This window comes from Hypanus sabinus, chromosome 4 (genome assembly GCF_030144855.1).
Source record: "Hypanus sabinus isolate sHypSab1 chromosome 4, sHypSab1.hap1, whole genome shotgun sequence".
NCBI lineage: Eukaryota > Metazoa > Chordata > Chondrichthyes > Myliobatiformes > Dasyatidae > Hypanus > Hypanus sabinus.
The window spans coordinates 96,798,903-96,825,120 of record NC_082709.1 but is presented as its reverse complement, the minus strand read 5'-3'; the positions used below and the strand labels follow the sequence as shown (position 1 = coordinate 96,825,120).

The following is a 26,218-nucleotide window of genomic DNA, read 5'->3' as shown; positions in this document are numbered from 1 at the left end:
GAGGATTTCTCTCCCACTGTCCATAAGTGAGCATCAGTGAGGATTTCTCTCTCACTCTCCATCTCACCATCAGTGAGGATTTCTCTCTCAGTCTTTCTCCATAACTCATCATCAGTGTAGATTTCTCACTCCATATCTCTCCAGAATAACACATCAGTGTTGATTTCCCTCACTCTCTCCATAACTCACAATCAGTGAGGACTTCTCTCTCAGTCTCTCTCCATCACTGACCATCAGTGAGGATTTCTCTCTCAGTCTCTCTCCATAACTCACCATCAGTGTGCATTTCTCTCGCACTCTCTCTCCTGAATCACCCATCAGTGTGGATTGCCCTCACTCTCTCCATAACTCACCATCATTGAGGACTTCTCTCTCAGTCTCCCTCCATAACTCACCATCAGTGAGGATTTCTCTCTCAGTCACTCTCCATAGCTCACCATCACTAAGGATTTCTCTCTCAGTCTCTTCATAACGCACCAACAGGGACGATTTCTCTCCCAGGCCCTCCATAACACAATGTCAGTGAGGATTTCTCTCTGTCTCTCTCCATAACTCACCATCAGTGACGATTTCTCTCTCAATCTCGCTCCATGACTCACCATCAGTGAGGAATTGTCTCCCAGTCTCTCCATAACTCACCATCAGTGAGGATTTTACTCTCACTCTCTCTATAACTCACCATCAGTGAGGATTTCTCTCTCCATATCTTTCCAGAATAACCCATCGCTGTGGATTTCCCTCACTCATTCCATAACTCACCATCAGTGAGGATTCCTCTCTCAGTATCTCTCCATAACTCACCATCAGTCTGGATTTCTCTTCCAGTCTCTCTCCAGAATAACTCATCAGTGTGGATTTCCCTCACTCTCTCCATAACTCACCATCAGTGAGGATTTCTCTCTCAGTCTCTCCATAACTCACCATCAGTGAGGACTTCTCTCTCAGTATCTCTCCATAACTCACCATCAGTGAGGATGTCTCTCTCCATATCTCTCCAGAATATCCCATCAGTGTGGATTTCCCTTATTTTCTCCATAACTCACCATCAGTGAGGATTTCTCTCTCACTCTCTCTCCTTAACCCACCATCAGTGTGGATTTCTCTCTCCATATGTCTCCAGAATAACCCATCAGTGTGGATTTCACCTCACTCTCTCCATAACTCACCATGAGTCTGGATTTCTCTCCCAGGCTCTCTCCAGAATAACCCATCAATGTGGATTTCCCTCTCACTCTCTCCATAACTCACCATCAGTGAGGTTTTCTCTCGACATCTCTCCATAACTCACCATCAGTGAAGATTTCTCTCCCAGTCTCTCCATAACTCACCATCAGTGAGGATTTCTCTCCCAATCTCTCCATAACTCACCATCAGAGAGGATTTCTCTCTCAGTCTCTCCATAACTCACCATCAGTGAGGATTTCTCTCACAGTCTCTCTCCATAACTCACCATCAGTGTACATTTCTCTCTCCATATCTCTCCAGATTAACCCATTAGTGTGGATTTCCCTCATCCTTTCCATAACTCACCATCAGTGTGGATTTCTCTCCCAGTCTGTCCATAACTGAGCATCAGTGAGGATTTCTCTCTCACTCTCCATAAGTCACCATCAGTCAGGATTTCTCTCTCACTCTCTCTCCATAACTCACCATCAGTGTGGATTTCTCTCTCCATATCTCTCCAGAATAACCCATCAGTGTGGATATCCCTCACTCTCTCCATTACTCACCATCAGTGAGGACTTCTCTCTCAGTCACTCTCCATAGCTCACCATCACTGACGATTTCTCTCTCAGTCTCTTCATAACTCACCAACAGGGACGATTTCTCTCCCAGGCCCTCCATAACACACCATGAGTGAGGAGTTCTCTCCCAGTCTCTCCATAACTCAATGTCAGTGAGGATTTCCCTCTCACTCTCTCCATAACTCACCATCAGTGAGGATTTCTCTCTCAGTCTTTCTCCATAACTCACCATCAGTGTAGATTTCTCTCTCCATATCTCTCCAGAATAACCCATCAGTGTGGATTTCCCTCACTCTCTCCATAACTCACAGTCAGTGAGAACTTCTCTCTCAGTATCTCTCCATAACTCACCATCAGTGAGGATTTCTCTCTGTCTCTCTCCATAACTCACCATCAGTGACGATTTCTCTCTCAGTCTCTCTCCATAACTCACCATCAGTCTGGATTTCTCTCTCCATATCTCTCCAGAATAACCCATCAGTGTGGATTTCCCTCACTCTCTCAATAACTCACCATCAGTGAGGATTTCTCTCTGTCTCTCTCCATAACTCACCATCAGTGACGATTTCTCTCTCAGTCTCTCTCCATAACTCACCATCAGTCTGGATTTCTCTCTCCATATCTCTCCAGAATAACCCATCAGTGTGGATTTCCCTCTCACTCTCTCCATAACTCACCATCAGTGAGGTTTTCTCTCGACATCTCTCCATAACTCACCATCAGTGAAGATTTCTCTCCCAGTCTCTCCATAACTCACCATCAGTGAGGATTTCTCTCTCCATATCTCTCCATAACTCACCATCAGAGAGGATTTCTCTCTCAGTCTCTCCATAACTCACCATCAGTGAGGATTTCTCTCACAGTCTCTCTCCATAACTCACCATCAGTGTACATTTCTCTCTCCATGTCTCTCCAGAATAACCCATTAGTGTGGATTTCCCTCACTCTCTCCATAACTCACCATCAGTGAGGATTTCTCTCTCTGTACCTCTCCATAACTCACCATCAGTGAGGATTTCTCTCTCCATATCTCTCCAGAATAACCCATCAGTGTGGATTTCCCTCTCACACTCTCCATAACTCACCACGAGTGAGGATTTCCCTCTCACACTCTCCATAACTCACCATCAGTGTGGATTTCTCTCTCCATATCTCTCCAGATTAACCCATTAGTGTGGATTTCCCTCATCCTTTCCATAACTCACCATCAGTGTGGATTTCTCTCCCAGTCTGTCCATAACTGAGCATCAGTGAGGATTTCTCTCCCACTGTCCATAAGTGAGCATCAGTGAGGATTTCTCTCTCACTCTCCATCTCACCATCAGTGAGGATTTCTCTCTCAGTCTTTCTCCATAACTCATCATCAGTGTAGATTTCTCACTCCATATCTCTCCAGAATAACACATCAGTGTTGATTTCCCTCACTCTCTCCATAACTCACAATCAGTGAGGACTTCTCTCTCAGTCTCTCTCCATCACTGACCATCAGTGAGGATTTCTCTCTCAGTCTCTCTCCATAACTCACCATCAGTGTGCATTTCTCTCGCACTCTCTCTCCTGAATCACCCATCAGTGTGGATTGCCCTCACTCTCTCCATAACTCACCATCATTGAGGACTTCTCTCTCAGTCTCCCTCCATAACTCACCATCAGTGAGGATTTCTCTCTCAGTCACTCTCCATAGCTCACCATCACTAAGGATTTCTCTCTCAGTCTCTTCATAACGCACCAACAGGGACGATTTCTCTCCCAGGCCCTCCATAACACAATGTCAGTGAGGATTTCTCTCTGTCTCTCTCCATAACTCACCATCAGTGACGATTTCTCTCTCAATCTCGCTCCATGACTCACCATCAGTGAGGAATTGTCTCCCAGTCTCTCCATAACTCACCATCAGTGAGGATTTTACTCTCACTCTCTCTATAACTCACCATCAGTGAGGATTTCTCTCTCCATATCTTTCCAGAATAACCCATCGCTGTGGATTTCCCTCACTCATTCCATAACTCACCATCAGTGAGGATTCCTCTCTCAGTATCTCTCCATAACTCACCATCAGTCTGGATTTCTCTTCCAGTCTCTCTCCAGAATAACTCATCAGTGTGGATTTCCCTCACTCTCTCCATAACTCACCATCAGTGAGGATTTCTCTCTCAGTCTCTCCATAACTCACCATCAGTGAGGACTTCTCTCTCAGTATCTCTCCATAACTCACCATCAGTGAGGATGTCTCTCTCCATATCTCTCCAGAATATCCCATCAGTGTGGATTTCCCTTATTTTCTCCATAACTCACCATCAGTGAGGATTTCTCTCTCACTCTCTCTCCTTAACCCACCATCAGTGTGGATTTCTCTCTCCATATGTCTCCAGAATAACCCATCAGTGTGGATTTCACCTCACTCTCTCCATAACTCACCATGAGTCTGGATTTCTCTCCCAGGCTCTCTCCAGAATAACCCATCAATGTGGATTTCCCTCTCACTCTCTCCATAACTCACCATCAGTGAGGTTTTCTCTCGACATCTCTCCATAACTCACCATCAGTGAAGATTTCTCTCCCAGTCTCTCCATAACTCACCATCAGTGAGGATTTCTCTCCCAATCTCTCCATAACTCACCATCAGAGAGGATTTCTCTCTCAGTCTCTCCATAACTCACCATCAGTGAGGATTTCTCTCACAGTCTCTCTCCATAACTCACCATCAGTGTACATTTCTCTCTCCATATCTCTCCAGATTAACCCATTAGTGTGGATTTCCCTCATCCTTTCCATAACTCACCATCAGTGTGGATTTCTCTCCCAGTCTGTCCATAACTGAGCATCAGTGAGGATTTCTCTCTCACTCTCCATAAGTCACCATCAGTCAGGATTTCTCTCTCACTCTCTCTCCATAACTCACCATCAGTGTGGATTTCTCTCTCCATATCTCTCCAGAATAACCCATCAGTGTGGATATCCCTCACTCTCTCCATTACTCACCATCAGTGAGGACTTCTCTCTCAGTCACTCTCCATAGCTCACCATCACTGACGATTTCTCTCTCAGTCTCTTCATAACTCACCAACAGGGACGATTTCTCTCCCAGGCCCTCCATAACACACCATGAGTGAGGAGTTCTCTCCCAGTCTCTCCATAACTCAATGTCAGTGAGGATTTCCCTCTCACTCTCTCCATAACTCACCATCAGTGAGGATTTCTCTCTCAGTCTTTCTCCATAACTCACCATCAGTGTAGATTTCTCTCTCCATATCTCTCCAGAATAACCCATCAGTGTGGATTTCCCTCACTCTCTCCATAACTCACAGTCAGTGAGAACTTCTCTCTCAGTATCTCTCCATAACTCACCATCAGTGAGGATTTCTCTCTGTCTCTCTCCATAACTCACCATCAGTGACGATTTCTCTCTCAGTCTCTCTCCATAACTCACCATCAGTCTGGATTTCTCTCTCCATATCTCTCCAGAATAACCCATCAGTGTGGATTTCCCTCACTCTCTCAATAACTCACCATCAGTGAGGATTTCTCTCTGTCTCTCTCCATAACTCACCATCAGTGACGATTTCTCTCTCAGTCTCTCTCCATAACTCACCATCAGTCTGGATTTCTCTCTCCATATCTCTCCAGAATAACCCATCAGTGTGGATTTCCCTCACTCTCTCAATAACTCACCATCAGTGTGGATTTCTCTCTCCATATCTCTCCAGAATAACCAATCAGTGTGGATTTCCCTCACTCTCTCCATGACTCACCATCAGTGAGGACTTCTCTCTCCATATCTCTCCAGAATAACCCATTAGTGTGGATTTCCCTCACTCTCTCCATAACTCACCATCAGTGAGGATTTCCCTTTCAGTCTCTCTCCATAACTCACCATCAGTGAGGATTTCCCTCTCACTCTTTCCATAACTCACCATCAGTGAGGATTTCTCTCTCAGTCTTTCTCCATAAATCACCATCTATGTAGATTTCTCACTCCATATCTCTCCAGAATAACACATCAGTGTGGATTTCCCTCACTCTCTCCATAACTCACCATCAGTGAGAATTTCTTTCTCCATATCTCTCCAGAATAACCCATCAGTGTGGATTTCTCTCATTCTCTCCATACCTCACCATGAGTGTGGATTTCCCTCTCACACTCTCCATAACTCACCACGAGTGAGGATTTCCCTCTCACACTTTCCATAACTCAGCATCAGTGTGGATTTCTCTCTCCATATCTCTCCAGATTAACCCATTAGTGTGGATTTCCCTCACTCTTTCCATAACTGACCATCAGTGTGGCTTTCTCTCCCAGTCTGTCCATAAGTGAGCATCAGTGAGGATTTCTCTCTCACTCTCCATCTCACCATCAGTGAGGATTTCTCTCTCAGTCTTTCTCCATAACTCATCATCAGTGTAGATTTCTCACTCCATATCTCTCCAGAATAACACATCAGTGTTGATTTCCCTCACTCTCTCCATAACTCACAATCAGTGAGGACTTCTCTCTCAGTCTCTCTCCATCACTGACCATCAGTGAGGATTTCTCTCTCAGTCTCTCTCCATAACTCACCATCAGTGTGCATTTCTCTCGCACTCTCTCTCCTGAATCACCCATCAGTGTGGATTGCCCTCACTCTCTCCATAACTCACCATCATTGAGGACTTCTCACTCAGTCTCCCTCCATAACTCACCATCAGTGAGGATTTCTCTCTCAGTCACTCTCCATAGCTCACCATCACTAAGGATTTCTCTCTCAGTCTCTTCATAACGCACCAACAGGGACGATTTCTCTCCCAGGCCCTCCATAACACAATGTCAGTGAGGATTTCTCTCTGTCTCTCTCCATAACTCACCATCAGTGACGATTTCTCTCTCAATCTCGCTCCATGACTCACCATCAGTGAGGAATTGTCTCCCAGTCTCTCCATAACTCACCATCAGTGAGGATTTTACTCTCACTCTCTCTATAACTCACCATCAGTGAGGATTTCTCTCTCCATATCTTTCCAGAATAACCCATCGCTGTGGATTTCCCTCACTCATTCCATAACTCACCATCAGTGAGGATTCCTCTCTCAGTATCTCTCCATAACTCACCATCAGTCTGGATTTCTCTTCCAGTCTCTCTCCAGAATAACTCATCAGTGTGGATTTCCCTCACTCTCTCCATAACTCACCATCAGTGAGGATTTCTCTCTCAGTCTCTCCATAACTCACCATCAGTGAGGACTTCTCTCTCAGTATCTCTCCATAACTCACCATCAGTGAGGATGTCTCTCTCCATATCTCTCCAGAATATCCCATCAGTGTGGATTTCCCTTATTTTCTCCATAACTCACCATCAGTGAGGATTTCTCTCTCACTCTCTCTCCTTAACCCACCATCAGTGTGGATTTCTCTCTCCATATGTCTCCAGAATAACCCATCAGTGTGGATTTCACCTCACTCTCTCCATAACTCACCATGAGTCTGGATTTCTCTCCCAGGCTCTCTCCAGAATAACCCATCAATGTGGATTTCCCTCTCACTCTCTCCATAACTCACCATCAGTGAGGTTTTCTCTCGACATCTCTCCATAACTCACCATCAGTGAAGATTTCTCTCCCAGTCTCTCCATAACTCACCATCAGAGAGGATTTCTCTCTCAGTCTCTCCATAACTCACCATCAGTGAGGATTTCTCTCACAGTCTCTCTCCATAACTCACCATCAGTGTACATTTCTCTCTCCATGTCTCTCCAGAATAACCCATTAGTGTGGATTTCCCTCACTCTCTCCATAACTCACCATCAGTGAGGATTTCTCTCTCTGTACCTCTCCATAACTCACCATCAGTGAGGATTTCTCTCTCCATATCTCTCCAGAATAACCCATCAGTGTGGATTTCCCTCTCACACTCTCCATAACTCACCACGAGTGAGGATTTCCCTCTCACACTCTCCATAACTCACCATCAGTGTGGATTTCTCTCTCCATATCTCTCCAGATTAACCCATTAGTGTGGATTTCCCTCATCCTTTCCATAACTCACCATCAGTATGGATTTCTCTCCCAGTCTGTCCATAACTGAGCATCAGTGAGGATTTCTCTCTCACTCTCCATAAGTCACCATCAGTCAGGATTTCTCTCTCACTCTCTCTCCATAACTCACCATCAGTGAGGACTTCTCTCTCAGTCACTCTCCATAGCTCACCATCACTGACGATTTCTCTCTCAGTCTCTTCATAACTCACCAACAGGGACGATTTCTCTCCCAGGCCCTCCATAACACACCATGAGTGAAGAGTTCTCTCCCAGTCTCTCCATAACTCAATGTCAGTGAGGATTTCCCTCTCACTCTCTCCATAACTCACCATCAGTGAGGATTTCTCTCTCAGTCTTTCTCCATAACTCACCATCAGTGTAGATTTCTCTCTCCATATCTCTCCAGAATAACCCATCAGTGTGGATTTCCCTCACTCTCTCCATAACTCACAGTCAGTGAGAACTTCTCTCTCAGTATCTCTCCATAACTCACCATCAGTGAGGATTTCTCTCTGTCTCTCTCCATAACTCACCATCAGTGACGATTTCTCTCTCAGTCTCGCTCCATAACTCACCATCAGTGAGGATTTCCCTCTCACTCTCTCGATAACTCACCATCAGTGACGATTTCTCTCTCAGTCTCTCTCCATAACTCACCATCAGTCTGGATTTCTCTCTCCATATCTCTCCAGAATAACCCATCAGTGTGGATTTCCCTCACTCTCTCAATAACTCACCATCAGTGTGGATTTCTCTCTCCATATCTCTCCAGAATAACCAATCAGTGTGGATTTCCCTCACTCTCTCCATGACTCACCATCAGTGAGGACTTCTCTCTCCATATCTCTCCAGAATAACCCATTAGTGTGGATTTCCCTCACTCTCTCCATAACTCACCATCAGTGAGGATTTCCCTTTCAGTCTCTCTCCATAACTCACCATCAGTGAGGATTTCCCTCTCACTCTTTCCATAACTCACCATCAGTGAGGATTTCTCTCTCAGTCTTTCTCCATAAATCACCATCTATGTAGATTTCTCACTCCATATCTCTCCAGAATAACACATCAGTGTGGATTTCCCTCACTCTCTCCATAACTCACAATCTGTGAGGACTTCTCTCTCAGTATCTCTCCATAACTCACCATCAGTGAGAATTTCTTTCTCCATATCTCTCCAGAATAACCCATCAGTGTGGATTTCTCTCATTCTCTCCATAACTCACCATGAGTGTGGATTTCCCTCTCACACTCTCCATAACTCACCACGAGTGAGGATTTCCCTCTCACACTCTCCATAACTCAGCATCAGTGTGGATTTCTCTCTCCATTTCTCTCCAGATTAACCCATTAGTGTGGATTTCCCTCACTCTTTCCATAACTGACCATCAGTGTGGCTTTCTCTCCCAGTCTGTCCATAAGTGAGCATCAGTGAGGATTTCTCTCTCACTCTCCATCTCACCATCAGTGAGGATTTCTCTCTCAGTCTTTCTCCATAACTCACCATCAGTGTAGATTTCTCACTCCATATCTCTCCAGAATAACACATCAGTGTTGATTTCCCTCACTCTCTCCATAACTCACAATCAGTGAGGACTTCTCTCTCAGTCTCTCTCCATCACTGACCATCAGTGAGGATTTCTCTCTCAGTCTCTCTCCATAACTCACCATCAGTGTGCATTTCTCTCGCACTCTCTCTCCTGAATCACCCATCAGTGTGGATTGCCCTCACTCTCTCCATAACTCACCATCAGTGAGGACTTCTCTCTCAGTCTCTCTCCATAACTCACCATCAGTGAGGATTTCTCTCTCAGTCACTCTCCATAGCTCACCATCACTAAGGATTTCTCTCTCAGTCTCTTCATAACTCACCAACAGGGACGATTTCTCTCCCAGGCCCTCCATAACACAATGTCAGTGAGGATTTCTCTCTGTCTCTCTCCATAACTCACCATCAGTGACGATTTCTCTCTCAATCTCGCTCCATGACTCACCATCAGTGAGGAATTGTCTCCCAGTCTCTCCATAACTCACCATCAGTGAGGATTTTACTCTCACTCTCTCTATAACTCACCATCAGTGAGGATTTCTCTCTCCATATCTTTCCAGAATAATCCATCGCTGTGGATTTCCCTCACTCATTCCATAACTCACCATCAGTGAGGATTCCTCTCTCAGTATCTCTCCATAACTCACCATCAGTCTGGATTTCTCTTCCAGTCTCTCTCCAGAATAACTCATCAGTGTGGATTTCCCTCACTCTCTCCATAACTCACCATCAGTGAGGATTTCTCTCTCAGTCTCTCCATAACTCACCATCAGTGAGGATTTCTCTTTCAGTCTCTCTCCATAACTCACCATCAGTGAGGATTTCTCTCTCATATTCATAACTCACCAACAGTGACGATTTCTCTCCCAGTCTCTCCATAACTCACCATGAGTGAGGATTTCTCTCCCAGTCTCTCCATAACTCAATGTCAGTGAGGATTTCCCTCTCACTCTTTCAGTGTAGATTTCTCTCTCTATTTCTCTCCAGAATAATCCATCAGTGTTGATTTCCCTCACTCTCTGCATAACTCACAATCAGTGAGGACTTCTCTCTCAGTCACTCTCCATAACTTACCATCAGTGAGGATTTCTCTCTAAGTCTCTCTCCATAACTCACCATCAGTGACGATTTCTCTCTCAATCTCTCTCCATGACTCACCATCAGTGAGGACTTCTCTCTCGGTCTCTCTCCATAACTCACCATCAGTGTGGATTTCTCTCTCCATATTTCTCCAGCATAACCCATTAGTGTGGATTTCCCTCACTCTCGCCATAACTCACCATGAGTGAGGATTTATCTCCCAGTCTCTCCATAACTCAATGTCGGTGAGGATTTCCCTCTCACTCTTTCCATAACTCACCATCAGTGAGGATTTCTCTCTCAGTCTTTTCCATAAATCACCATCTATGTAGATTTTTCACTCCATATCTCTCCAGAATAACACATCAGTGTGGATTTCCCTCACTCTCTCCATAACTCACAATCAGTGAGGACTTCTCTCTCAGTCTCTCCATCACTGACCATCAGTGAGGATTTCTCTCTCAGTCTCTCTCCATAACTCACCGTCAGTGTGCATTTCTCTCTCACTCTCTCTCCTGAATCACCCATCAGTGTGGATTGCCCTCACTCTCTCCATAACTCACCATCAGTGAGGACTTCTCTCTCAGTCTCTCTCCATAACTCACCATCAGTGAGGATTTCTCTCTCAGTCTCTCCATAACTCACCATCAGTGAGGATTTCTCTCTCAGTCTCTCTCCATAACTCACCATCAGTGTGCATGTCTCACTCAGTAGCTCAGCCACGGTCGCGGGTGGGAACTCAGACACATCCTTTTCATTCACCTGCAGCAAGTGATCACCTCTCCTGGAATATGAGCACACAGTATCACCAGATTCATATTTCAGCAATGTCAAAATGATACCTTCAGAACAGATTTATGCACAGGAAATGCTTAACAAATTAATTTGCAGTATAGTGTACGTGCTCAGCCCACTGATCCCTGTGAGGACTAGACTGTGAAATGAGATGGATGTAATTAACAGACCTGTGGAATGCTGATATCTGCTGTAGCCTGAGTAAGCACGTCCCTAAACTCACTGGGATGTAGGGTATATTATCAAGAAGACATTATACTGTACCCACTGGTGTCCTGGGAGCTGGGTGTCAGGAAAGTGATGGAAATCATTGCCCTCGGCTGGGTCTAACTGACGGCTGGGGAAGGAGATGGTCATGTGAGAGTTGCTGTTAGGTGGGACAGGATAATTATGCGGGCTCTGCTTTTGGTGAATGCAGCCTTTAGCACTGTGTGTTTGCCAACAATGCTTCAGGAATAAACTGCATATTTGAAAGGTTCTGCCAGGACAAGACTGTCCCATAGACATGCCCCCAAGTGCAAGTTGCCCCATTGCAGAACTGGATGTGGAAAAGGTTTTTATGTTCTCTCCTGACTCTCAGTGTAAAAAAGCTAACAATTAACAAATCAGCTGTGTTGTATTTTACACATTGATGGGCCTTATAGATGACAATTTCTCAGTTTATCCTACAAATTGTTTCCTTAGTGTGTTTAGTTTCTTCTCTTTCTCATCAATCAGAGCATTGAGTACAGGAGTTGGGACGTTATGTTGCGGTTGTATAATACTACTCCTGGACTATTTTGTTCAGTTTTGGAACTATTTTATGAGAAGGAAAGAGTGCTAAAATAAGAATATTAGCAGGATTCAAGGCCTGAGTTGGGCAGGCCAGGAAGTTTATTCACTGAGGTTAAGGAGACTAAGCGGTGGCATTATGGAAATATAAAAATCCATTATGAGTATGAGAATAGATAGAGTGAATGCACACATTCTTTTTCCAAGGGGAAAAAGAAATCAACAACTGAATAACATACTGTAAGTTTAAGGTTTGAGGAGAAAGACTTAAAATAGACCTGAGGAAAAATCTATTCATCTAGAAGATACATGAAATAAGAGGAAGTTTTTGAGCCAGGTACAATAACAACACTTAAAAGGAAATGTTTAGATTTTGGCCCAAATACAGGCAAATTGGATTAGCTTGGAAGGGCGTCATGGTTGGCATGGGCAGTTTGGCTGAACGCTGTTTTCCTGCTGTCTTATTCAGTGGCTCTATGACTTCAAAACACAGACACAATTATAATATTAACACCCATCTATTGCAACTCTGATATTTCTCCCCTCAGCTAGTGCTCCTGCCACATTAAAGGCACATATTACACCAAATTTGATCCTCTTTATTGATCACAATTGCTCTTAACTTGCATTCCGTTCCTGAGGATATAAAGAAACTCCTGTTCTGCTTTTATTCTTGTACAGTATACTTTGATCAATTTTAAAAAAGTGTGCTCTGCACTGGTGAGTGTGAGGGGAGAACTCTGAACAAGAATCATTCTTCTCCTCACAATCCTCTGAAATCATCTTCCGATTCAAGATGGGACTTGCTTTCTTATTCCAGAGGGAGCACTTTGATCCACAGCCTTACAAAGAGGATGCTCAGCAGCATTCTCACACATGACAATAGTGACCAGTCTGTATGACGGAAAGGCCACAGACAGCACAGCCTCCCAGATAATCTGAATCAGCCACTGACCCTGGAGGAGCTGACTGGATCCATGTCTTTTGTTTGAATAAAGCAACAGCTTATGGACCGAGTTGGACTTGGCTCTGTGAACTGGATGGCCCGGACCAGACCAGGGTACAGCTCCTGTTTCTAGCTGGAAAATCTCCAACAACATTGCACTGCTCAGGGACACCATCAGCTCTGTTTCTGCTCGACTTGGCCATCGTTATGAACATGCTCTCAGTGCTGGTAACAGCCATCGGTATGAACATGCTCTCAGTGCTGGTAACAGCCATTGGTATGAACATGCTCTCAGTGCTGGTAACAGCCATCGGTATGAACATGCTCTCAGTGCTGGTAACAGCCATCGGTATGAACATGCTCTCAGTGCTGGTACACAGCCATCGGTATGAACATGCTCTCAGTGCTGGTACACAGCCATCGGTATGAACATGCTCTCAGTGCTGGTACACAGCCATCGGTATGAACATGCTCTCAGTGCTGGTACACTTGGCCATCGGTATGAACATGCTCTCAGTGCTGGTACACAGCCATCGGTATGAACATGCTCTCAGTGCTGGTACACAGCCATCGGTATGAACATGCTCTCAATGCTGGTAACAGCCATCGGTATGAACATGCTCTCAGTGCTGGTACACAGCCATCAGTATGAACATGCTCTCAGTGCTGGTACACAGCCATCGGTATGAACATGCTCTCAGTGCTGGTAACAGCCATCGGTATGAACATGCTCTCAGTGCTGGTACACAGCCATCGGTATGAACATGCTCTCAGTGCTGGTACACAGCCATCGGTATGAACATGCTCTCAGTGCTGGTACACTTGGCTATCAGTATGAACGTGGTCTTAGTGCACGTGAGTCACGGTGTTAATGTGACCTATTTTCTGCTCATTTTTTCTGTCAATTATCCAAGCCATCTTCAGGTTCATCCAGGATTCAAGATTGATCACATCCAACAAGTCCCCAGACAAGGGGGGTGGAAATAATACTTCAAATTACACTTCTATTATGACGGTCATTTTGTGCATGGCTGCATAAAACTGTTCTGGAAACAAGACTGTAAACACTGAGCTGAAGCTCCACCTGTTCCCAGTGCTGCATATGACAGGTGGTGCCTGGTTGTTATTCAATGTTCCATTTAATTGGACATTGCCTCACTAACAGTCCTTCTTGGAATGTCCTAAGGGCTCTGAGGGAGAAGGACCTAATGGATGTTTGGCATGGTTCCCAAAACCATCTGTCAGAAAACCTCATCACCAGAATGTATTAACAAACATCATGGCCTTGTGACTGGCTTCCAGTCAGACCCTTCTAGCTCACTTGAAGTATCATTCTCAATGCATGCTGCTCCCAAGATGGTTGCATTGAAGAGACAATCACCTACATACCTCTTTACAGACAAAGAAGGTCTAAAAATGATGCAAGGTGTCTTCAGAATCAGGTTTAATAGCACTGCACATGTCATAAAATGTGATGACTTTTTAGCAGTACAATGCAATACGTAATTATAGAGGAAAAAAAGAATTACAGTGACTATATGAACAATATCTATTAAATAATCAAATAGTGCATAAATAGAAATAAAAAAGTAGTGAGGCAGTACTCATGGGTTTAATGTCCATTGTGAAATCAGATGACAGGGGGGAAGAAGCTGCTGAGTGTGCACCTTCAGGCTCCTGTAACTCCTTCCTGCTGGTAACAATGAGAACAAGGCGTGACTTGGGTGGTAGGGGGTCCTTAATGATGGGCACCACTTTTCTGAGTCATCGCTCCTTGAAGATGTCCTGGATACTACGTAGGCTAGAACGTATGATAGAGCTGCCTAAGTTTATGCCTTTCTGCAGTTTCCTTCAACCCTGTGTAGTAGCCACCCCCACCCCCCAATATAAACGGTGATGCAGTCAGTTAGAATGCTCTCCACAATACATCTGCAGAAATTTTGAAGTATTCTCAAAGTCCTAATGTCATGCCTTCTTTGTAGCTGTATCAATATGTTGGGTCTGGGTTAGATCCTCAGAGACATTGACACCTAGGAACTGGAAACTGCTCATTCTCTCCACTTCTGATCCCTCTATGAGGTCTGGTGTGTGTTCCCTCATCTTACCCTTCCTGAAGTTCACAATTAGTTCTTTGGTCTTACTGACATTAAGTGCAAGGTTGTTGCTGTGACACCACTCAACCAGCTCTTGCTCTGGCTCTTGTATGCCTCTCATCATCATCTGTAATTCTGCCAACAATATCATCAGCAAATTTATAGATATCATTTGTGTGGTGCCTAGTCACATGGTCATGGGTGTAGAAAGAGTAGAGCAGTGGGATAAGCACACACCCCTGAGATGTACCAGTGTGGATTGTCAGTGAGGTGGAGATGTTGTTTCCATTCGGCACAGATTGTGTCTTCTGGTTAGGAAGTCAACTATCCAGTTTCAGAGGGAGGTACAGAGTCCCAGGATCTGGAGCTTTTCCATCAGGGCTATAGAAATGATGGTGTTAAAACACTGATCTGTAGCCAATAAAGAACATACTGACAAAGGAATTTGTATTGTCCAGATGATCAGAAGCCACGTGAAGAGCCATTGAGATTTCATCTGCCATAGCCCTATTGTTGTGATAGGCAAATCACAGTGGATTCTGGTCCTTGCTGAGAGAGGAGTTAATTCTAGCCAGAACCAATCTCTCAAAGCATTTTATCACCACAGATATGAGTACTACTGGATGATAGTTGTTAGGCAGCTCACCCTGCTCTTCTTGTTTACTGGTATGATTGTTGCCTTGCAATGGTTCATCCTGAGCAGCAGTGTAAAATAAGACTTTCTGAACTATGGGTCTTTCCCAGAAACACACGTCGGCACAGATATCAAGAGCTGCTGGAAGAACATCAGCTCGATGAAAAACACCCTTTACTCAACGCAAAACTTCCTGGTCTTCCAGAACAGTGGGATGTCCATCAGGGAATACTGCCAACTGACATACTTCAGGTAGCAGGGATTTGTGCCAAGGAATGCACTGAAGCTTGGTGCTGACAATGCAGAGGCTTTGTGGAGAAGGATGGCACTTTAGGGTCCTTCTGGTATGAGGCACTGAGGAGCTAGGCCATGTGCAATAACTTTGCAAGCATTTCATGCATAGATTGCTTAAAGACAAATGTTAGTGGTGTTTTCCCATTGTAAGAAATGAATTGAATAAATGGTTCAATGAGTGTACAGAAAGCTGTGTGCCAATTGTAAATGTTATAAATGAGGTGTAACACTGCAGACTGATATCACAATGGTGCTCTTCTTGGACAACGTTCTTGAGGATTCATTGAGTTTTCTTTACAGCCTGAGTCTACATCTGAGAGCTAATTGGCCCTTTGTTCATCACTGATGCCATGAGTTGGATTTATTTACAGAGGTAAAGGTGGATCAGGGTGGTGTCCCGGGCCTTATTCAGCTGTAAATTACCCCTAACACAAAGGATATGGCAGAAGGACAAAGAATTGGTGACACTGCCAGAGTGGCAGTGAGAAACTGGAGATATGGTCTTTGACGAGATTTGTCCTCAGCCATTATGCTACAGAGGAGAAAGGGTCTTTGCTGAGATTCATCCTCAGCCATTATGCCTATAGAGTCTCTGATCTATGGGTTGCATACAGAATGTAGGGTTTTGCCAAATTTACAGGGGCTGGTTTTAAGGATCATTTGTTTATTCAGCACTGCACCAAAGATGACTCATTTGGAATTGTTGCATGGCCTCGATATTTTGGCAGTGATTGCTGGGGGTCTTTGTTTTTTTTCCTTCAGCACATGTGAAGGAAAGAACCCCTCCCCAAAATTGTCCTTTTCCTGTCAGTGATCCCATTTGACCCAGTGCTGGCTTCCTCACTGGAAGCATGGACTAGCATAGAGACTGAAGTGTGGCATTCTGCCTAGGAATATGATGCTGGCACAAAGTAATCTGTTCCATGTAAAGCAGCAGCAAAATGAGAAAGCTGCTACCCTGTAGTGCAGGATGCACAAACTGTGCCAATGATGCCATGGGTACTCCATGAACCACAGCGTGGGCCTGGGGCCTCTGCTTGAAGAAATCTTTCCCCAAGCAGAGAGCTACTGCAGGAGGGCTGAAGACTGGACACTACAACTAACATCAGCCAGTGTTGCTAGGAATGACGGACAGGCTGAGACATTGATGAGAGAGATTGAACCAGCAACGGCAGCGCTGCCACACATCTCTGCCCTCTGTCGCCCTTCAGACTCCCCGCTCCCTGGGTCATTTCCACAGAAGCACCCTTGGCAAAGGGAGGTAACAAGTTTAACACCTGACAGAGCCAACCCTAGAACTTGTAAGTACTGCTGTACTCAGGAAGGATGAGAAGAGACTTCATCTTTAAATAGTGCAGATCTATCCTTGGCAACACTGTTAAAACCCTCCTTCCGGTGGCTGACCCAACTTTGAGTCATTCAACAGGAGCCTGCAGAATGGTACTACAATGACCACATACACTGTACAATAGCAAGTTTTAATTAAGGGTCATGTGCCCAGTTCAACCAATTCAGGTGGTGTGAGTACTTCTCTATTTCAAGTTATCTAATTTTTAAAAGCAAGTATACAATGCTAGAGTAATCATTTCCCCCCCAGCCCCAACCCAATGAAGCAAAAGATACAAACGTTTGACAGCATGGAACATCAAACTCAAGGACAAAGTTCAAAGTAAAATTTATTACACATGTCACTGCATACAGCCCTGAGATTCTCTTTCTGCAGACATACTTGGCAAATCTATAGAACGGTAACTGTAAACAGCAAGAGCAGTAAACTGTAAACAAACTGTGCAAATGCAGATATTTAAAAAAGCAATAAATAACAAGCATGAAATTACAAGATAAAAGAGTCCTTAAGTGGGTGCAATTATCCCCTTTTGTTCAAGAGCCTGATGGTTGAGGAGCAGCAACTGTTCTTGAGCCTGGGGGTGCAAGTCCTGAGGCTCCTGTACCTTCTACCTGATGGCAGCAATGAGAAAAGAGCATGGCCTGGGTGGTAAGGATCTTTGATGATGGATATTGCACTTCTTGGGCAGTATTTCATGTAGATATGCTCAGGGGTTGGGTTATTTGACCTGTGAGGTATTGGGCCGAATCCCAAATTTTCTGCTCAAAGACATTGGTGTTCCCCAACTAGACCATAATGCAGCCAGGCAGCACACAGCCAACACATGTCTCTATAAGTTTGTCAAGGTTTTTGACAACATGCCAAATCTCTGCAGACTACTGAGGAAGCAGAGGCACTGTCATGATTTCCTCACAATTATATTTATATGATTGATAGTTTATATGATTTGCAAGGACACCTTCTATGTATCATTATTATAGACTCTTGAACAATAGAATGGTGATAAACTCTTTATCTCCCAATCTACCTTGCCATGGCCTTTGTACTTTATTTTTCTCTCAGCATTGCACTTTCTCTGTGACTGGTATTCTCCATTCTCTATTCCTTTTGTACTACCTTGATGTACATAAGTATGGAATAATATTTCTGGAGCGTAGGCAAACCATTTTTTTCATTTATCTTGATATATATGATAATAATAAACCAATTACCAGTAAAGACATTTGTTGTAAACTTTATTAGAAAAAATTGCAAATTAACATAACTGACCCTTTGCTTCATGCTTCTAATGATTTAACAAATGATTTACCTGAAAGGGAAACTTGTGCCCTTGCACTGTAGGACCTCCCGAATCTTGTAGTGATGTCTGCCATCCACTATCTTATGCTGGATCACAGCTCCTCCTTTTGGACACTGGGACATATTTGCAAAATGACAGATAATCGCTGCTAATTCCCACCAAGCACTGGAATCTTGCTAGACACTGCTGGCCTTGGTCTTACTTCTTTCAGGTCAGAATACCTTGCCACGACTGTGTCTCTTACTGATCTGGTAGCCCTCACCCCCACTCTTCCTTTTTCACCAGGTCTCCCAGACGTCATTACCACGGGACTGGTCATGCAATTTCACTTCTGCTTGTATGAAAGCACTTTTGTTAGCTTCACTTCTTTGTTTGAGGAATTATGATCATATTCTTAACTTCTGAATGAACATCTGCTGAACTTCCTACAACCAAGTGGTGTTCCCCTCTGTGGGATGGTAGCTCTCCCCACACTACTCCTGTTGTGTGAAAGTCCTGACTGCAGTTTTGGTAAATGACAACAGAAACCAGAATTCCTTATTCAGTGGTGATATATATTTCTGAAGGTTGCATGATTAACGGTAATCCTAATGTGTCAGCTTCCCTTTCACTGAACCCCAGATTTACTCTGCACAATTTCAGACTGATCCACTGAGGCTTTTTTTCTGACTGACCCGATTACCCAACCCCTACCTCAATGGCTGAGCGCTTTCTAGTTCAAAGTAATATTTATTATACACGTCACCACATACAACCTTGAGATTATCTGCGGACATACTTAGCAAATCTATAGAACAGTAAACATCAGGAACTGTAAACAGTAAACAAATTGTGCAAATGCTGATAATAAATAAATAGAAATAAATAATGTGCATGAAATAACAAGATAAAACAGTCCTTAAATGAGTGCAGTTATCCCTTTTGTTCAAGAGCCTGATGGCTGAGGGGTAGTAACTGTTCTTAAACCTGGTGGTGTGAGTCCTGAGGCTCCTGTACCTTCTATCTGATGGCAGAGGTGAGGAAAGAGCATGGCCTGGGTAGTGAGGATCTTTGATGATGGACGTTTCTTTTTGATGTTAACACCATGGTTGAGGGAGTTTTACCCATGATGTACTTGGCCAAATCTACCATAACCTTGTGATGCAAAACCATGCAAATGCACATAATAAACAAATTATTGCTGCATTCCTATTGGTCAGTAACTGTTTTGTACTTCCCTGCAACTCCAGTCTGAACAAAGTGCTCAGCTATTTCCCTCTCCTTAATCTGTCAGTTTTTAACATTACAAAATCATACTTTCTGAACTAGTTCATTAATTACAATTTCAAGTGTAAAGTCACTTTCAAAGGACGACACATTAACAATGGATCACTTCCTCTTCACACAAGCTCCATGTGGCTGCTTCACTTGTAGCACTTGTTACGTACCCTTGACACGTGACAGTGGTGTACTTGTCACGTGATTGGTGTTGAAGCTATACTGGACTTGAGGAAATGATCTTGTGATGGTAGAGTGACATCATTTTCCCGCCAGTAGAGGTCATGTGACAGGTTTTTTTTTACAGGGTCTAAAAGCAGGACCCCTCCCTGTGAGGAGGGGCAGTTCGTGGTTGGATTTGCCATGTTGACTTCATGCCACTGCATGATTTAATATCATGACGCAGTGTAGTTGAAAGATGGAATTTTATTTAATGCCTAAAGTTTAAAAGATCATTGCCAGCAGTTTCTTTATGCTACTGCTAGTTGAGAATCAGTGGAGAGTGAAGATCGGAGTTCGGGAGTTAAAAGATCGAGGAGAATCAATTTCAACGGTGAAACAGGTTCGACCTTGTTTGATCCTCATTCAGAAGGAATTCTTTGACTGTCCCCGTGTTAATCCCTGTGAATAGCAGAAAGGATTGGGAACTGTTTTGTAAAGGAAAGGTCAGTACCTTCAAGCAGTTTCATTTCATCTTTGTAAAATTTTTCGTGGGAAAAGTAGTTCGACTGGAAATCGCAACAACATGACGTGAAAGAGAATTTAAATTGTCTTAAAAAGTCTCTCCCTTAAATGGACTGTAAGCATTTTGAACTTTTGCAATACTACTTTGAAGAACTGTTTTTGCAACATTGCTTTAAGAACTGTTTAAGCTGCTGCACAGCAGCTGATTTCCGGTTATGTTAGTGATTTATTTACGTTTGGGGGGTTTGTTTTCAGTGTTTAATAAATGTGTTATTTGTTATAAAAACCCCTGCCTCACTCATATATTTATTGTTGCTTGAATCCGTAATGTAAATATGGGGGCTGCATCCGGATTGGATCGTTTGAGTTTAAATGCTTGTTAAATTTTGAATCGGTTTTGAATGCTTGTTAAATTTTGAATCAATTCTTTTGTTTAATTGGCTTGTGAGTGGTATTCGGCAACAATGATGAGTTTCTGGCTTCGCCAGACGCGGAGTTGTTAGCGAAGGCGAAAAAAACTGAGGTGTCTGAGATAGCTAGTAGATTGCAACTTAAAGGTATTTTAAAGACTACATCAAAGGCTCTCATACAGAGAAAAATCGCATCACACTATGTGGATTCGGGTGATTTTGATGAATTGACTTTAGAGTCGTTTCCAATAAGTAATATAGAGATGCAGTTGCAAATCGAACAAATGAAGTTGGAACAAAGTAAAGCAGAATTGGAGCGTTGCAGGTTAGAAGCTGATCAGGAAAAAAGGGAATTTGAAAAAGCTATGACGGAATTAAGGTCTGGGAATCAGTCTTCTGGTTCTGGAAAACCATTTGTTGCTAGTCAAGAAATTAAATTGGTCCCACCATTTAGTGAAACAAAAGTGGAAAGATATTTCCAACATTTTGAAACAATTGCTCAGATTTCAGAGTGGCCAAAAGATAAATGGTCAGTGTTGTTACAAAGTGTAATTAAAGGTAAAGCACAACAAGTTTATACAGCTTTGACTGCTGTGCAAGCACTTCATTATGATATTGTGAAAAAACCATATTTTAAAATCATATGAATTGGTCCCAGAAGCATATAGAGCAAGATTCCAAAGTTTGAAGAAGTCTGTGGAAAAAACTTATGTGGAATTTGCCTATGATAAAGCTGTGTGTTTTGAGAGATGGGTTGCTTTTAAAAATGTAAATGGGGACTATAATACATTGAAAGAGCTGATTTTAATGGAGGAATTTAAAAGAAGCATCCCTGTTGAAGTAAGGACCTACTTAAATGAGAGGGATACTGATACATTGCAGGACTGTGCTAGATTAGCTGATGAGTATGTTTTAATCCATAAGAATAAATTTCCTCAGGGCAGAATTTTTAAGAGGGAAAATAACACAGAGACTCAAGGTAAATTAGAAATTAAATCAAAATTTAATGAGAAAGGTAAGGAGGAAGGAAAATTTGTGAAGGAAAGACAGTTTGGTCTTATTTGTAACTATAGTAAGAAACCTGGCCATGTAATAGCTAACTGTTTCAGATTGAAAAAGAAAGAGAAGGAAGCAGTTCCAGATGCTTGTGTGCAACATACTGAAGCACCTGTAAAATTACAGGGTTCGATAAACACAAATGAGGTTTTGTTAGAGTCTGACCAAGTTAGAAAGGGATATGATCATTTTATAACTGAAGGGTTTGTATCCTTGAAAGAAGGATCTACTCTGGTGCCAATAAAAATCCTTAGGGATACTGGAGCTTCTCAATCACTGATGTTAGACAGTGTATTGAAGTTTAATGAAGAGTCTGATACTGGTGAGGTAAATTATATAAGAGGTGTCGGGAGTGATTTTATGCCTGTACATTTACATAAAGTAAATTTAAAGTCAGGGTTAGTTACAGGATTTGTTAAAGTAGGATTACAGCATAGCTTACCTGTGAAGGGTATCTCTTTATTGTTAGGTAATGACTTGGCAGGTGGACAAGCTTTTCCTGAAGTGCATTTGACAATGGAGTCAGAGGAACCAGAGATGAATTCTAACATAGATTCTTCCTGGGTTGTGACTAGAGCTATGGCTAAAAAGATTGATGCGCAGAATGAGGTTGTTACTCATGACTGTTCAACTCAGGATTCGAGTTTTGAGGATGTGTCAGAGACTTTCTTACCATTGTTTAGACAAGATTCTTGGAGTAAGTCTGACTATGAAGATTTATCTCTGTCTTGGAAGGAGATGATAGCAGAGCAGAATAGAGACCCTGAGATTATAAAATTAAGAGAACAAGCTCTACTAGATAGTGAAATTGAGAAGGTGCCAGTAGGATATTACTTGGAAAAAGGAGTGCTGATGAAGAAGTGGAGATCACCTACAATTCCTGCAAGTGAGGAATGGAATATTGTTTACCAGTTAGTTGTCCCTAAAGTTTATCGAAATGAGATTTTGACTTTAGCTCATAGTGTGCATTTAAGTGGACATCAAGGGGTATGGAAAACTGTGGACAAAATTTTAAAACATTTTTACTGGCCTGGTCAGGAGATGTGGCGATGTTTTGTAAAATGTGTCATACTTGTCAAATTGTGGGTAAACCAAATCAAGTTACACCAGTGGCTCCATTACAGCCTATTACAACCAATGGATTTGAATCCATTACAACCTATTTGAATCGGGAGCAAGTTACAGCTTGTGATTCAGCTGGGGGCTCAGAGAATTCGACCGTGTAGGTAGGATTTCAGCCTACCTGGTCAATACCTGTGGAGGAGAGGGAACTGCGCAGTCGCGAGTGATGTCAGCGTCGAGCGCACACTTTAAAAGGCAGGACTTCTTGTCAGAGCGGGCAGCGGAGTCCGTGGAAGCAGAGTCCTGGGCTTTGGCTAAGTGGGCTTCGGCGTTAGAGGACTTCGGTAAGGTTGTGTGATTGCTCACTGAGGGGAAGAAGGTAAGGTCGCTAGGTGCTTTTTAGACTTATTCCATTAATCCAGTTCAGGTATGGGGGAGACAGTCAGAGCAGTGGTGTGCTCCGTATGCAGTATGTGGGAGGTCAGGGTCAACACAGTTGTCCCTGATGACCACACCTACAAAAGGTGCGTCCAGCTGCAGCTCCTATCAGACCGAGTTAGGGAGTTGGAGCAGGAGCTGGATGAACTACGGATCATTCGGGAGATGGAGGCAGAGATAGATAGGAGTTATCAGGAGGTAGTCACACCAAAAAACCAAGAAGCAGGCAGATGGGTGACGGTCCAGAGAGGCAGGGGGAGCAGGCAGAGAGAGCAGAGCACCCCTGCGGCCATTCCCATTAACAATAAGTATACCGTACTGGATACTGTTGATGGGGATGACCTACCAGGAATGAGTTGTAGTGGTCCTGCCTCTGGCACAGAGGTTGAACCCTCAACTAGAAAGGGGAGGAGGGAAGAGAAGAGAGCGATAGTTTTAGGGGACTCTATAGTTAGGGGGGCAGATAGGAGATTTTGTGGGGCAGATCGGGAGTCTCGGATGGTATGTTGCCTCCCTGGTGCCAGGGTCCGGGACATCTCAGATCGGGTGCAGGCTATTCTTGAGAGTGAGGGCATGAACCCAGATGTAGTGGTCCATGTAGGGACCAATGATGTAGGTAAGGTGAGTGAGGGGGTCCTGCTTAGAGAGTTCAGGGAGTTAGGAGTGAAGCTGAAAGGCAGGACCTCCAGTGTGACAATCTCGGGATTGCTACCTGTGCCACGTGCGAGTGAGGCGAAGAATAGAATGATTATGCACATTAATACGAGGCTGAGAGCATGGTGCAGGAAGGAAGGGTTCAGGTTTTTGGATAATTGGTCTTTGTTCCAGGGACATTGGGATCTGTTTCGAAGGGATGGTCTACATCTGAACCGGAGGGGTACTAACATTCTTGCAGGAGTATTTGCCAGTGCTGCTCGGGGGGGTTTAAACTAGATGTGCAGGGGGCAGGGATCCAGATCCAGAGGGTTGGTCAGAAGGTGCATGGGGTTAAATGTGTACAAGGTTTGGGTGATCTTGAGAAGGTCATCAAAATTCAGGGTGCAATTTGCCCGATGGAAGTTCAAGGAGCTGGGTTAGGTACAGTAGACAGTGTTTTAAGCAAAGAGAGGAGGAATGGGCTAAGAATTCTATACTTGAATGCGCGTAGTGTCAGAAATAAGACAGATGAGCTTGAAGCTCAGATGAAAATGGGGAACTACGATATTGTTGGGATAACAGAGACATGGCTGCAAGGGGATCAGGCCTGGGAATTGAGTGTACCAGGGTATACGTGCTATCGTAGAGACAGAAATATGGGAAGAGGGGGTGGGGTGGCCCTGTTGGTGAGGAATGAGATTCAGTCCTTAGCAAGAGGTGACTTGAGAACAGGGGAAGTAGAGTCTGTGTAGATTGAGCTGAGGAACAGTAAGGGTAAAAAGACCCTAATGGGTGTTGTGTACAGGCCACCAAACAGTAGCGTGGATATTGGGTACAAGTTGATTAGGGAGTTAACATTGGCATGTGCTAAAGGTAATGCAGTCGTTATGGGAGATTTCAACATGCAGGTGGACTGGGAGAATCAGGTAGGTGCTGGACTCCAGGATAGGGAGATTGTGGAGTGTCTAAGGGATGTATTTTTGGAACAGCTTGTGCTTGAGCCAACCAGGAACGAGGCTATTTTGGACTTGGTGATGTGTAATGAACAGGAATTGATAAGTGATCTTGAAGTAAAGGAGCCATTAGGAAGTAGTGATCATAACATGATAAGTTTTTATCTACAATTTGAGAGGGATAGGGGCAGATCAGGGGTGTCAGTGTTGCAATTAAATAAAGGAGACTACGGAGCCATGAGGGATGAGCTGGCCAAAGTTAAATGGGCGGATGCCCTGGCAGGAAAGACAGTGGATCAGCAGTGGCAGATATTCTTGGGCATAATACAAAAGATGCAAATGCAGTTCATTCCAATGAGAAGGAAGGATTCAAAGAGGGGGAAGGGGCCACAGTGGTTGACAAAGGAAGTCAGAGATTGTATAGCATTAAAGAAAAAGAAGTATGACAGGGCTAAGATGAGTGGGAATACAGATGATTGGGAAAGTTTTAAGGAACAGCAGATCTTAACTAAAAAAGCAATACGGAGAGAAAAAATCAGGTATGAGCTCAGTCTAGCCAGGAATACAAAAGGGGATAGCAAAAGCTTTTTTAGCTATGTGAAGAGAAAGAAGATAGTTAAGAACAATGTTGGCCCCTTGAAGAATGAATTGGGAGAAATTGTTATGGGAAACAGGGAAATGGCAACAGAATTTAATGCATACTTTAGATCTGTCTTCACCAGGGAGGACACAAGCAATCTCCCAGATGTATGGATGGGCCAGGGTCATAAGATATCAGAGGAATTGAGACAGATTGACATTAGGAAAGAAACTATGATGAGTAGACTGGTAGGACTGAAGGCTAATAAATCCCCGGGTCCAGATGGTCTGCATCCGAGGGTTCTAAAAGAGGTGGCTCAGGAAATTGCGGATGCATTTGTAATCATTTTCCAATGTTCCTTAGATTCAGGATCAGTTCCTGAAGATTGGAGAGTGGCTAATGTTGTCCCACTTTTCAAGAAGGGAGGGAAGGAGAAAACGGAGAACTATCACCCTGTTAGCCTAACGTCAGTCGTGGGGAAGATGCTTGAGTCCATTATTAAGGACGAAATAGTGGCACATCTTGATGGCAGAAATAGGATTAGGCCGAGCCAGCATGGATTTACCAAGGGCAAATCA

At 43.7% G+C, this 26,218-nt stretch overlaps 1 protein-coding gene across 1 annotated transcript in view; it reads right to left on the bottom strand.

The window, feature by feature from the left end:
• LOC132393010 (uncharacterized) overlaps window positions 1–19,224 on the bottom strand; it is a 73,868-nt gene extending 54,644 nt beyond the window's left edge. Inside the window, exons 1-2 of the mRNA XM_059967696.1 lie at window positions 18,574–19,224; window positions 11,071–11,167 (exon numbers count right to left, since the gene is read on the bottom strand). Coding sequence (XP_059823679.1) covers window positions 11,071–11,167; window positions 18,574–18,686 — 210 coding nt within the window. The 5' untranslated portion in view covers window positions 18,687–19,224. The remainder of the gene's footprint in view (window positions 1–11,070; window positions 11,168–18,573) is intronic.
• Between the last annotated feature and the right edge of the window lie 6,994 nt (window positions 19,225–26,218).